The 15288-nt window shown below is 35.8% G+C and overlaps 1 protein-coding gene across 1 annotated transcript in view; it reads left to right on the top strand.

Moving 5' to 3' along the window:
* Positions 1-15288, top strand: part of TOPBP1 (DNA topoisomerase II binding protein 1) — a 77712-nt gene that overhangs the window by 38413 nt on the left and 24011 nt on the right. Inside the window, 7 exon segments of the mRNA XM_079156050.1 lie at positions 12095-12176; positions 12179-12267; positions 12357-12359; positions 12361-12399; positions 12401-12421; positions 12423-12446; positions 12448-12470. Coding sequence (XP_079012176.1) covers positions 12095-12176; positions 12179-12267; positions 12357-12359; positions 12361-12399; positions 12401-12421; positions 12423-12446; positions 12448-12470 — 281 coding nt within the window.

Raw genomic sequence — 15288 nt, 5'->3', positions numbered from 1 at the left:
AAACACTGAAGAAAGAAATTAAGGAAGACCTTAGAAGATGGAAAGATCTTCCATGTTCTTGGACAAGCAGAATTAATATTGTCAAAATGGCCATACTACCAAAAGTGCTATACAGGTTCAGTGCAATTCCAATTAAAATCCCAATGACGTTCCTCACAGAAATAGAGCAAGCAATCATGAAGTTCATCTGGAAGAATAAGAAACCCAGAATAGCTAAAGCAATCCTTAGCAGGAAGAATGAAACGGGGTATCGCAATACCAGAACTTCAACTATACTACAAAGCAACAATAACAAAAACAGCATGATATTGGCACCAAAATAAACAGGTAACTCAATGGTACAGAATAGAGGACATGGACACAAACCCAAATAAATACAATTTTCTCATACTAGACAAAGGTGCCAAAAATATGCAATGGAGAAAAGATAGCCTGTTCAACAAATGGTGCTGGGAAAACTGGAAATCCATATGCAACAGAATGAAATTAAACCCCTATCTCTCACCCTGCACAAAACTCAACTCACAATGGATCAAGGACCTTGAAATCAGACCAGAGACCCTGCATCTTATACAAGAAAAAGTAGGTCCAAATCTTCACCTTGTTGGCTTAGGATCAGACTTCCTTAACAGGACTCCCATAGCACAAGAAATAAAAGCAAGAATCAATAACTGGGATAGATTCAAGCTAAAAAGCTTTCTCTCAGCAAAGGAAACTATCAGCAATGTGAAGAGAGAGCCTACAGAGTGGGAGAATATCTTTGCCACTCATACTTCAGATAGAGCGCTAATTTCCAGAATCTATAAAGAACTCAAAAAACTCTACACTAAGAATACAAATAACCCAATCAACAAATGGGCTAAGGATATGAACAGACGCTTCACAGAAGATCTACAAGCAATCAAGAAACATATGAAAAAATGTTCAACATCTTTAGTAATAAGAGAAATGCAAATCAAAACTACACTAAGATTCCATCTCACCCCAATTAGAATGGCAATAATCAAGAACACAAGCAACAATAGGTGTTGGAGAGGATGTGGGGAAAAAGGTACACTCATACATTGCTGGTGGGGCTGCAAATTAGTGCAGCCACTCTGGAAAGCAGTGTGGAGATTACTCAGAAATCTTGGAATGGACCTACCATTTGACCCAGCTATCCCACTCCTCAGCCTATACCCAAAGGACTTAAAATCAGCATACTACAGAGATACAGCCACATCAATGTTCATAGCGGCTGAATTCACAATAGCCAGACTATGGAACCAACCTAGATGCCCTTCAATTGATGAATGGATAAAGAAACTGTGGTATATATATATACAATGGAATATTACTCAGCTATAAAGAATAATAAAATTATTGCATTTGCAGGCAAATGGATGAAATTAGAGAATATCATGTTAAGTGAGATAAGCCAATCTCAAAAATCCAAAAGAGGAATGATCTCACTGATAAGCAGATGATGACACTTAATGGGGGGTGGGAGTGGGACAAGAATGGAGGAAGGAGGGACTGTATAAAGGGAAAAGAGAGGTGGGAAGAGTGGGGGCGGAGGAAAAAATAATGGAATGAATCCAACATCATTATGTAAATTTATGAATATGCAAATGGTATGCTGTTACTCCATGTATAAACAGAAACAACATGTATCCCATTTGTTTACAATAAAAATAAATTTAGAAAAATAAATAAAAGCTTAAAATATCAGAATCTCTGGAACAAAATACGATTCAGATACACTCTTAAAACAAAGTATTTGTATCAGAAAGAATCCAGATTAATAATCAAATTATTTTCACATAAGGTATAGGAAGGAAAAAATAAGAGGAGCAGAAAAATGTGAAATAGGAAAGAAATAACACAGCTAAAAGTTGATAAAATCTAAGAAGTCTAAAAGAAAAAGTAAGAAAAATATCAATGGAAAGAGAGCTATCAAAACAACCGTACAGATGCTAAAAATGTATGAAGATAATATTACAATTGTATAATTACAGTATGTAGCTTACATAACTTGCTCTATTTTCGAGGATAGAAACCCCTGCTTGTTTACATGTTTCACGTGAGTGATGTTTTTCTCACCCTTTCACCTTCAGTCTGGATGTCTTTGCCTATGAGGTGAGTCTCTGGGAGACAGCATGTTGTTGAGTCTTGTTTTTTAATCCATTCTGCAGTCTGTGTCTTTTGATGACGAATTTAGGCCATTAATGTTCAAGATCATTACTAAGATATGATGTGTGTTCCTGGTCCTTTTGACTTATTTCTAGTTTAGTTTAAACTAGCTTCTCCTCTGATCGACTCTTCCCTTCGCACAGTTCCTCCCTTCACTTGTTTTCACCTTTTTTTTTTTTTTTTTTCCATCTCATCTTCATGGAATATTTTGTTGAGAATATTCCAAAGTACAGGCTTTCTGGTTGCAAATTCTTTTCATTTTTTGTTTTATCACAGAAGGTTTTTATTTCATCTTCAAATGTGAAGCTTAATTTTGCTCAATGTAGGATTTTTGCTTGGCATCCATTTCTTTCAGAGCTTGGTTTTTTATTCTAGGACCTCCTACCTTTGATGATCTGGGTTGAGAAATCAGCTGAGGTCCGAATTGGTTTCCCCATGTATATAATCTGATATTTTTCTCTCATAGCCTTTAAAATGCTGTCATTATTATCTATGCTAGGCTTTTTCGTTATAATGTCCTTTGGTGTGGGTCTGTTGTAATTTTGTACATTGGGGTCCTGTAAGCCTCTTGAATTTGATTTCCTATTTTACTCTTTAGCTTTGGGAATTTCTGATATTACTTTATTGAAAAGATTGTATATTCATTTGGTGCATATCTCTGTGCCTTCATCTCTCCCAATAAATCTTAAATTTGAACTTTTCATGTTATCCCATAGTTCTTGGAACTTCTATTATGGTTTCTTAACATCTCTCTGTGGTCAACTCTGTTTTCAACACTATATATTTGTCTTCATTGCCTGAGGTCTGTCTTCCAAGTGGTCTGGTCGTTTGGTGATACTTTCTTTGAATTTTGTTACCTTCATTTCAAGGATCTTTGTTTGTTTTTTCAGAATCTGTCTTTATTGAAGTGATCTTTGCTACCTGTATTTGCTCTCTTTCATCATCCTTTACTTTGCAGGTCAGTTTAACTGTGTACATTCTAAACTCCTCTGACGTTTCTTCACTATGGTTTGATGGATTCTGTTATTGGAGTATCTTTGTTTGCTTGGGACAATTTGTTACCTTCCTTTTTCATGTTGTTTGTGTGTTTACCCATCTAACAGTTATGGATCTGAGGCAATAGAGTTTCTGCCCTGTGGACTTAGTGTCCCTGAAGTGTTTCCAGTATCTCACTATTTAGGGGGAGACAAATAGTAACAACCACCAATGCAAACAATTTACAGCATGAAACCAAATGGTTCCTAATATGATGTCTACAGTGCTAATTATCACAGTAAACAGAAATGATATGGTCAATTATACCTATAATAAAAACAGCAAGTTTGCCAAAGGGTTTACATTTTCAAATGGTGGACAGGGAGAGAACAGAAGTGATATGATTATGAGGGAGGAGGAGAGAAGAGATTAAAGGAGTGAAAGAGAGAACCATAGAGATGGACTGTTAGCAGAAGAGAGAGAAGGGAAACAGGAGAAAAAATATATATAAAGCAAAATTCAAATAAAAAAATATAAAACAAAACTGAAATATACTAATCAAACATCCTAGTGCACAAAAAAACTAATCCATGTAAAATAATTGGCTTCAGAAATGCTAGATGAGAAGAAAAAAAATATAGGAAACTGTATAAATGTTCTTGTACCATTAAGGTTGTAATTAAACAGTGAAAAAGAATCTTTTTAAATCTTGATGAAAAATTAAAGAATTCTTTCCGTTGGAGTTCAGAATATTCTTAGCTTCTCTTCTCAGCAGTTACAGGTGGGGTCTTCTGGAGTGTGGTGCTCCACCTGTTGTATTGCTGGAGTAAGCCCATACATAAGCAGAGTTCCTGGAGGCAGGGTTAGGCTTCTTACTGAATGCCAATTGGTCTGGAGATTTTAAATCAGTGTATCTCCTACTTCCAGTACTTATTGGTCCAGGCTGGAAGACTTTTACCCCAGCGCTTCCCTGGGTTTCATTCGTGTGGTGGGGGAGCCAGTTCTTAGTCCCCTACGTCACCTGCAGACCCCACATTTCCTGGCCTCAGGTTCAGTCTCCTATCTCTCCTGCACCTGCCCTTCCGAGTTCCCACCAAATATGTCTCTCCCAGCGGGTTGTGCAAGCAGTCGATTGGTCAGGGAAGGGTAGAGCCTGGTGGGTTTCCAAGACCAGTTGTCCCTTCTATAAACCTCTCTCCATGTTTGATTTTCTCCTGGTCACTTATGCACACACTCTGTGTCCTGCAGCCTCCAAGCCACAGGTGTGAAATGGTTCCTTTCTTTGTCCTTCGCATGCCACCAGGCCTGCAGAGATAGCAGCTTCTTTCCCCACACTCAGATATCTTGCAGCATGTCCTTCATATTTGTTGGGCAACATTGTTGGTCTCTAAATGCTTTGTACTCAGACATTCCTCAGGCCTCCCCAAAATGCCGGACCCTTTAATTCCCTTATCCTTCTGTCATGCTCATGGAGTGACCTCTGGCTGGAGCTTCCAGCCTGGCTGTGGCAGCGTCTATGCCACTGTGAATTTTTTTCCTTATTTTATTATATCTGACCTCCTGTGTCCCCATCTTCTTTGATCCAGTTTTGGGTTCCAGTAAAGTACTCCCCTTTTTTGTTGTTCTCCCACCTTGTGGAGAGCTGCCTGTCTGCTTTCTTGGTTTCTCTCCACAGAGCAGCCAGGTGTGCAGCCTCCTCTCTTCTGCCATCTTGGATCTCGTATGGTTTCTTTATCAGTGAATTTTTGCAAAATTATTATACCCATTCATCTATTGCTGTTTTGTTCGTGGGGAATGAAATAAGCCACATTTTAACAATTTTTGCTTAGTGTGTTTTAGAGTAGACAACATAAAATTTACAGATTGTTTATCTTTGAAAAATAAATATTGAAACCCAAGAAAGTATGTCCGAGCTAATTTATGTCTTTATCTTGGATCAGTTTCAGTGATCCACATGAAAAAAAAAAAAAAAAAGTCTGATATTATAACAGGCTCAAAATCTTGAGCTTTCACATGAAATCTCTACATTAACATTTTGTATGGTGATTGACACTTCTTGTACCTTAAGAAATGGAGGGAAATCACTGTCTTGGGAACTGTGAGGTCTAGGGCAGGTCTCTTCTTGGCTTCTTGTTTCTTTTTATAGCAGGTTAAACCTCTTTAGGCTTATTATTCCTGCCTGTAAAATATGGGGTAAATCCAGATAATATCCACAGTCTCTTAGCTCACAGACCCTTTGAAAATAAATGAAATAATGTTAGAAGGCAAGAAAATAGTCAAAATATTTTCATTCACATCATTGTTTTATAGGTTACTTATAGTAAAAGTTTTGTAGCTCCGAAATAGTATAAAACAGCCACAGAGGTTTCATTACTTAGAGTCATATTCTACTTAGCAGTGTTTTCCATTTTCTTTTTTTGATTATACATAAAATAAAGCTTCATCTTATATTCACTGCTTTGCCAAACTGACGTAATACATTGAATTCTTGACTCAAAATATGAAAAAGGGCCTATGGAATGATCACGCACAAAAAAAAAACCAAAAAACATTTATCAGGCTTCCCAGACAAAAAAACAAAAGACTCACCTCTTATTTTTAAACTAATTTGTTTAGTGGCACCCATGCAAAAAGTAAAGTACAAAACGTATTTCTAAATGAAATACCAGTGTCAGCAGTGGGGAAAATTTCCATCCATGTCTAGATATAGACCTTGCCAACACCTAGAACATTCCTCATGCTCCCTTCCCACTGCTGCTTTCTTGCCAGAGGTGGCACTCCTGGCTTTTCACACTATAGTTGTGTTCTGCCTACTTTTGACTTTTAAATAAGTGGCTTCATAGCATGTATTCTTTGAGTCTGTTTTATTGTTTTTATTTATCCTTCATTTAGATTTGTCCATGCTGTTGGTTGTAACTGTGGTTTGTTTATTTAGTCCCATTGTGTGGCTAGTGCACAATTTTACATTTCCAGCATACTGGTAATGGACAGTTAGGTGATTACTAGACTTTTACAAAATGATGACTTGTAATATTCTTACAAAATAATGTTAATGTGAATTATTCTTGTGTGTATGCTTTATTGTTGGTATATGTCTAGAACTGAAGTTGCTGGTATATTTTAGCTTGCATAGAAAATGACAAACTGCCAAAGTAGTTTTACCAGTTAATACTTCCACCAATAGGACAGTAAGAGTATTCAGTATAACTCATTCTTGCAAACACCTAATATCATAAGTTTTTTTTTCCCCCCAATTTTTGACTTGGAAATAATTTCTAACTTATAAAAAGTTGAAAAAGTAGTATAAGAAGTACTCTACTACCCATATGTAGTATTTTCATTATATATAAAGTTCTTCATTTGCCAGATGAAAGGATTTCCTTTGCTTGATCTTTTTTTGGGGGGCGGGGGAGGGTCCAGGAATACTTTTATCACTGAGCTATGTCCCCAGCCATTTTATATTTTGTTTGAAACAAGCTGTCCATTGAGTTGCTGAGGCTTTTCTTGAACTTGTGCTCCTCTTGCCTCGGCCCTCCCTAGTCACTGGGGTTGTAGCTGTGTGCCCACTGTGCCCCAATTTTTGTGTGACTTTTAATTTCTAGTTCTATTACATTGTGTCCAGACTATTTTTTGTAATATTTTACTTCACAGAACTTACTCAGTATTTGTGTTTACTCAGTATTTGTGTTCTGGTATTTGATAGATTTTTGAGAAGCTGGATACATTCTCTATCTAAAGTTACAGTGTTTGATAAATATCATATATATAGAGATAGATATATCTACATATGTCTATATATGTGTAAATATCATGTATAAACATTATATATATACCTCCAAAGATCTAAATTATTGATTACATTGTTTAAATCTTTATTTCCTTTCCTATTTTTTGTTCATTTCACCTGTCTTATACTGAAAAGTGTTTTTAAGTTTCTTAGATTTATGTGATTTCTTTTGTACTCTCATCTGTTTTTGTTTTAAATAAGTAGTTGATAAATTAATTGGTGCACAGAATTCATAACTTACGTTAGTTAGTCAGAATGTGAAATGTGACTTTCAATACTGTAGAAATCACGTTATTGTCCCAGTAAATTTCTCTCAATGTTTTTCTGAGTCCTGGTTTGAATGTTTCTTTTTAAGTTATCTTATGGTGGGTATTTTTCTTTCAAAAGGTATTATAGTTTGTATACTTAACAGTAAAGGGGAAAATGTAACCAAAATTGTTTTCTTTATCTATACATATGGTACTTGAAGATTTCTTTCAAAGAAAACCAGCCCTTTTTTAAAAAAAATTTTAGTACTTAATTCCTCATTTTATCTTAAATGATCTTTCTAATCCAAAAGCTGTGTTATTTTTAGTACAATGCATGGGGGTTAGCTGATGTTAAACAGTTTGCAATAAAAAAAGAATCAGCTTAAGTCATTTAATCAAGTGCATTCTGCACCCTTTAAATTAAGTTTGAGAGATTTAAGAGAATTGTGTTTTCATTAAGTTTGCATATCTTTTGTTATGCCATGTAAATTCCCTTTTTCGTATGATTAAAGGAAGGTTATGATAAAATGATTAGTTCATTTATATTCACTTGTAGCAATTACATGAGAATTCGATTTTTATCCTGTTTGAATTTGTTCATTCCTGTGAATGATGGTACAGGTAGGTGAGATTTTCTGTTATGGTTACCCAAACTCACCATTTGGTCTCTTTAATCTTTGAGAGTTTCAATAAAATTGTTCACTCAAAAAAAAAAAAAAAACCTGTAGAAATCTACTTTGGTATTAGGGATTTTAGTCACTGTTCTCTTTTACATTTTGCCTCATAAATAAATCTGTAGTTTTTTATTTTTAGCCTTTCTTTCTTGGATTTCTTGCATTTTAAGTTATCACCTCTAACTTAGAGTTGGGTTTGCTTTATGGGTTAATTTAAAAGTTTTTTTTTTCTAATTAGGTGAGTTAAGCCTATTCATATTCAAGATGACTTACTTGATCTCCTTTATCATATAATTTGTAATTTATGATTGTTATGTGCATATGTATTATGAGTCTTCACTTAGCGTGTCCTCTTTATTTTTCCTTTGGATATTTAGGTTAGATTTTTTTTTCTTGTGGTTATCTTTGTATTAACACCTTATAGGAGTGCCCTTAAATCACTCTTCTTCCATTTATTATTTGTCAGTTTTCAATTGTTTCCTGACTCGCACTTCTTACCTCTATAGCAGTGATCTTACTCTTATTTTCTCTTTTTCTTTCTTCTACTATTTTTAGTTGCATTTTTCTACTCTGTCAGAAAATAAGGGTTTATATGTTCTTGAACCAATAGGCCTCTTGCTTCTTTGGGTCTTAACTCTACTATCAATATATTAAATCTTATGGTCCTTTATGAAGTCTTCCATCGTCTTTTGGTAGAATGAGGTTTTTTCTCTATTAGCTCTCTCAGGATTGACACATGTGCCCAATATTCCTTATGTTCTACATGTTCTCAGCTTCTGCTGTGGCCTTAATTCTTCAACAGATGGCTTACTTGGATGTACTGTTCTTGGTCTGCTACTTTTTCTGGAGTTTCCTGAACATGTTCCTTTACTATTGCCTTGCTTTATATGGGTTAATTTTGAAAAATCTACTGGCAAACTAATTATTTTTTGTCTTTGTAAGTTATTTCATCTTTTTGCCTAGAAGTCTCATGAATTTTTCTTTTATCTTCAAAGTCTAATGGTTTTACAAGGATGTGTCTCCATATTAGTAACTTAAATCAATTCTCCCCAGTATGTGGTAGGTTTTCAAAATGTTTAGAATTTGGAATCCTTCTTCAAATTTTTGGTCTGAGAGATTACAAGAATGGAGCTACAAGTCAACTGAGTGAGTGAAACAGGTTGAAACAGGCACCTAAATATCATGAGTTCACATTTTAGATAGCCGAACTTTGAGATGCCTGTTCGATGTTCAAGAACTGTTTCAGGGCAATTCCATATAGAGCCTGAGGTTGGTCTGGACTTGAGATAGAAATTTGGGAACCTGAGTTAATAGATAACATTTCAAGCCATATGAAAATAGTATAGAGTAGGAGAGACAAGAAAGGAACACCTTGAGGTATTTACCTTTAGAAGAGAAACCAGCAAAAGAGGCTGAGAAGGCACACAAGGGGCGGGGATGTGGTCTGGGGGGATCAATAAAGAAAAGTATTTCAGAGAACACAAGAGTATTTACTGTGTCTAATGCTGCTCAGAGAGCAAGGAGAGATAAGGACAGAGTTTATCACGGGATTTTGCATTATAGAGGTCAATGAGAGCCAACAGTAAAGATTTTGGTGGCATGGTAGATTGATTTAGAATTCCTCATGGTTTATAAGAACTGGAGACACTGAAGTGGGATGTGGTGTTATGTGCCTTTAGTCCCAGCCACTATGGAGGCTCAGGTGGGAGGATTGCTGGAGCCCAGGAGGTGAAGACCAGCCTGAGTGAGCAATGAGATTATGAGACCCTGTCTCCAAAAAAAAAGGGAGTTATTGACTATAAATTATGCTTTCAAGGAATCTTTAGTGTAAGGGAGGCAAAGAAATGAGGTTATTGGTATTAGGGCAAATAGGTTCAAAAGACTGTATTATTTTTAATATAGAAGAAACTTATATATGCCAGCGTGACTAATCTAGTAGATATCCAGGTAATGGTAACAAATGAGAGAAGGTAGAACTGGTGGAACCATATCCTTGATCAGTGCAAGTGGTCAAAATCTGGTGCTTTTGGTGGAGGAAAATACCAGGATGGCAGTAGCTTTGGTAGCACAAGTACAGAAACCAGGTGCTTGTGGTATGGGAGCCTCTAATTTCTTTTGTGCCTAAAGAGTCCTAAATTTCATGTAGAAAATTTTTATAATTACGATCTAGAAAGACTTAACATGTTTTTTGCAATGTAGATTAAATATTTAAAGATCTATAGAAATAATGTAGATCCTATTAAAAACACAGGCAGAAACAGTATAAAAAAATCTGAAAAGAACAATTAAGGGTAGACATTGGCCCTGCTCGTTATAAACCTATAAGTTGTAGTAACTAAAGCAGCATGTTATTGTCACATGAATAAGCAAAACAAATGTACAAGATTATGCCCCTTCAGTTAGAAATTTATTATGTGATAAGGTGGTGCTCAAATCCAACAACTGAATAGTCATCTGAGAATATAATTGAGATAAAACCCATACTTTACATCAGAATAAATTTTAGATGGTCAAATATTTAAATACAAGAAATGAAGCATAAAATTCCAAAATAAACGCGTTAGCTTTTAAAAATAATTTCAGTATTTAGAAGGCCTTGCCAACTATAACATATACCCCAAAGGAAATAAAAGATTCAAATGAATATGACAGCATTAAAAATTTTTCAAATGGTTGGTGCAGTGGCACACATATGTAATCCCAGCAGCTCTGGAGACTGAGGCAGGAGGATCTCCAGTTCAAAGCCAGCTTCAGCAACGGTGAAGCACTAAGCAACTCAGTGAGACCCTCTCTCTAAATAAAATACAAAATAGGACTGGGAATGTCACTGAGTGGTTATGTACCCCTGAGTTCAATCCCCAGTACCCAAAACAAAACAAAACGAAATTTTGCAGGTGGAAAAATTTGATTAATGATGAACTGGTACTGAATATGTGGGTTGTCCATCACAGTAGATATATATACATATAATGAATATAAAGGAATGAGAATGTATTCATGTATGTGATATTAAAAAAGACTAACAACCCAATAGAAAATGGCTAAGATGGGGCAGATAGTTCTCACAAAAAAAATTAAATATTATGCATGCATAAGATATTTAACCTTATTCCGTATAAAGAGTGGGGAAAATTATACAGATAAAATTTGTAACCTATTAGACTGGCAAAAAAAAAAATCTATCCAGATGTGGGTGGCATGTGCTACATGGGAGGCTGAAGCAGGAGGATCACATGAGTCCAAGAGTTTGAGGCCAGCCCCAGCCACACAGTGAGGCCCCTCTCACTGAAAAAAGAGAAAAACATGATTACATGCTGTGCTGTCAAGCATGTTTGGAAACATACACTCTCCACACTTTGCTTGTGAGAATGTCAGTGTTGGTGAATACATTATACTTAAAAAGTTCTATTTTTCTTGTGTGTGCAAAATGGTATACAAGGTTATCAAATCTTAACTTGTATCACCTAAATATTCACTAGTTCAGCCCAGGTTAAATATGTTTCCGATGTATATGTGGAATACCATGCAGATTCAAAGAAAATGAGCATGAGGCCATGTGAACAACAGTGACTTCCTCTCAGGAGGAAACTGTGGGTGGCTTGGTGACAGGAATATATTTTATACTTTCAGGAGTTTTTAGAGGTCTCAGCTCATTCCGACTTTTTAACTTTCATTGTAGTTCATATTTTGCTTATCTGCATCCCTCTACTTTTTTCCTTGTGATTGTTTGTTTTGTTGTCCTTTATTTAAACTGCAACTCCAGCTCAAGCTTGCAGGTCAGTGTGGCAGGCACTGCTAAAAGTGAAAGCCCATAAATCTCTTTGAGCCAGTTGCTGAACAGTATGAAATTTTTTTTCATTAGCTGTGTGTAGTGGCACACACCTATAATCCTAGAGATTTGGGAGGTTGAGGCAGGAAAATTGCAAGTTCAAGGACAGCCTGCTCAATTTAGTGAGACTGTCTCAAAATAAAAAATGAAAAGTGTTGGGGATGTAGTTCAGTGGGTAAAGCACTCCTGGGTTCACCCCCAGTATGCCCCTCGCAAGAAAAAAAATTTTTTTCTTCATAGCGTACAGATATAAACTAGTTCATTATTTTAATTGTTGCTTGGGGGAAAGCCAAAGGAGATTAAAGTTGAAATCCATTAATTTTGAGGGATTTCTCCTTTTCTCTTTTTATCTTCCTGTCCTCCTTTCTCTCTCTTCTTCCCTAACTTTCACTTTTCTTTAAATACATAGGATGCACTTGCAGCATTGGAAACTCCAGGAGGTCCTAGCCAACAGAAAAGGAAACTGAGTACACCACTCTCAGAAGTCATCGTCAGAACTTAAAACTTGCTTTAGCAAATAGTTCTCGAAATGCTGTTGCTGTCTCTGCCAGCCCTCAACTGAAGGATGCCCAATCAAAGAAGGTAGACTTAGTTCTTTTATCAAGTAGAAGTTTTTAACTAAAACATTTTAAATAATAGTGGCTGATATTTTCTTTGTTTTCCACATATAGGAAAGACACTCCAAAACCACTTCACAGAGTTGTGGTGTGTGTTTAGTAAAAAACTCAGTAAGAAGCCAGAGTGAATTAAATGGAATTGCAAGCCTCCCTTGGAGCAGATTACAGGTAGGTACTCAATTTTTCTGTTTGTTGATGAATGGAATGTGTTTATGAAGGATTCTAAAAGTTATCATAAGCATTTACAAGAAAATTTTTATTTGCTTTTCAATAATAATTACAAAATGATTTTCAAATTTCCACATCTTTCAAAAATATAGTCTCATGTATCCATTCTCCCATGTATATATTTTAGGTATATTTGACAAATTTTTTGAGAACCTGTTTTTGTGCCACTTAACAATAGTAATAGAAACTTGGGATCCTTAATGATCAGTATAGTTTAAAAGGATTCCTATGTTCAGAGAGTTTTTTGTTGATACATCTGAGCCTGTTTTTTAAATTTTTTTATCCTAGTGATTTTCAGACTAAGTACTCTTGCAGCCTTCAGAATAAGATGATCTTTTAATGTGTATCTTTGTTTCCTTCTTAAGAGATAGGGTCTTAGGCTAGCATGTACCTCAGTGATAGAGTGCTTACCTATCATGAAGGTGGCCTGGGTTCAATCCCAGCACTGCAAAAAAGGGAGAGAGACTTACTGTGTTGTCTTGGCTGGCCTTGACTTACTTTGTCCTGGGCTCAAGTGATCCTCCTGTATCAGTCACCCCCAGTAGCTGGGACACTAGATGTGGCTCATCAGTGTCATTTTTAGGACTTTGGAGGCAATAGCCCATCAGTTCTGCCTTCAACCTACAAGCCTAAGCTAGAGACAGGTCCCAAGCACAAATAGCTTAAGTGTCAGGCACTGTGAGAGACTCTTGATTGTCCCAGACAGTCTGAGATGACTGTACTCCTCCACTGTTGTGCTGGCTTTGTTATCACTTGTGTTCATCCACTCATAGGTAGCATAGTGGTTGGTTTTTAAGTGACAGACAGTTTGAGGAGTATGATTAGTTTTATCTTCCCCTTTTGTAAGTTCTTCTTTCAATTATTTCCTATTGATAAAGAATTAAGACAGGAGAACATAAAAATAAAATTTACCTGTAATTGGGGGTTTGGGGTTGTTGCTCAGTGGTAGAGTGCTTGCCTAGCACATGTGAGGGGACTGGGTTCAATTCTTAGCACCACATAAAATAAATAAATAAAATAAAGGTATTATGTCCATCTACAACTAAAAAAAAAAATTTGTTTTAAAATTTTCCTGTAATAGTTATAAGCATCTTAGTATTTAATTCCTCTACTGTGAACTAGTAAAACTTCCTTGTTTATTATTTATCTATTATATTGATCACCTATTGTTTTATTTTTATTTTATAAGTTTTGAAATGTTAGAACCTCTCAATGTAAAAAAAATAAAATTATTGCTGAAATTTCTGAACGGAATTTAACTGTTTAGTTGCATTAAGTTTGCATTAAACCTCTTCTGAAATGGATGTCTCAAACTTGGTAATTGATAAAAGTGAAGAACCTTTTATTTACAGAGGTTACAATATTTATGTGTACATTGGGCAATCTGTTCTCAAATAAAGGTTTTGCAAGTGTTCTCTTCCATTATCTAGGACTACCATCCTGAAGAGATTCTCATACTTCAGTTAAACAAATAGGCCAGATCTAGCACAGCAGCTGTAATATCCCCATTTTATTATGGATGTTTGTGTAACATTCTCCCATTAATAGTGCTCTGTATGCATAGGAGAAATAGAAGGTGTGTAAAATAGAATATAGCTGGGCATGGTGTTGCGCCTGTGATCCCAGCTCCTTACTCTGGACACTGAGGCAGGAGGATTGCAAGTTGGAGGGCAGCCTGGGCAACTAAACCCTGCCTCAAAAAGTGGGAAGGGGCCCTAGGAATGTAGCTTAGTGATAGAGTGCTTGTCTATCATGTATGAGTTCCTGGGTCAATCTCCAGTACTGCAAAAGAAAGAAAAATAGAATGCATGCTCAGTGTGTAAAAGCATACCTACTTGTAAAACCACCTCAGATGCAATAGCTGCAAGACTGAGATAGATGTGGAGACTCATACTATGAATAGCATTTCTCTTGCTAATATGACTTTATCAACAGTGTTCATGATTTTTACAAAGTTCCAAGTTGAGCAAAGTACTAATTTACACAGTAGTTGAAACTGTAGAAAATTATTTATATATAAAACAGGTTCTAGATTTTATTTGATATAAACAACTAGTTTTCACCTATGTGTTTTTGTGGGAAACATTACAAATCATGCAGGATACGTGACTGTTCATCAGAATTCTCGCATCTCTGCACCCTGTTTCTTACCCACCACAACATACTAGTACCCTCCAACATATGAACCCATTATTGTAACAACCAAAATCAGCTCTACAAAATTTTCTTAATACCTCCCAAAGTAAAATAACACCTGCTGAAAGTACTGGTCTAGACCAAGGATCAGTGACCCATCTGGATTTTTTGTGGTAAAGTTTCATTGAAACATAGCAATGCTTGTTCATTTTTAAATGATCAGTGACCACTTTCACATAGCAAGGCAAGAGTAGTTGCAAAAGAGATTTGCCTATAGAGCTTATGGTGTTTACCATCTGGCTTGTTAAAAAAAAAATTCCAACCCATGATAAGAACCATTTATAGCCACTTTTTCTTTCTCAAAGGATCTCTGAGGTCTAAAACTTATAGTTTCTATGTTATCACAGTGGAGTTGAATAATAAATCCAAGTTGATTCATTCTATTTTTCTGAATTATCTTGATAATTTATTTAAATTAAATCTGCAGACATACTAGGGATTAAACCCTGGTCCTTGTCCATGCTAGGCAAGCACTGTATCACTAAGCTACACCCCTCAACCCTTTATTACATTTTATTTTGAGACACAGTTTGCTAAATTTCTAGGTTGGCCTCCAGCTTGT

The sequence above is a fragment of the Sciurus vulgaris genome, assembly GCF_902686455.1.
Source record: "Sciurus vulgaris genome assembly, chromosome: 10".
NCBI lineage: Eukaryota > Metazoa > Chordata > Mammalia > Rodentia > Sciuridae > Sciurus > Sciurus vulgaris.
This window is presented reverse-complemented; position numbering and strand designations above follow the sequence as displayed.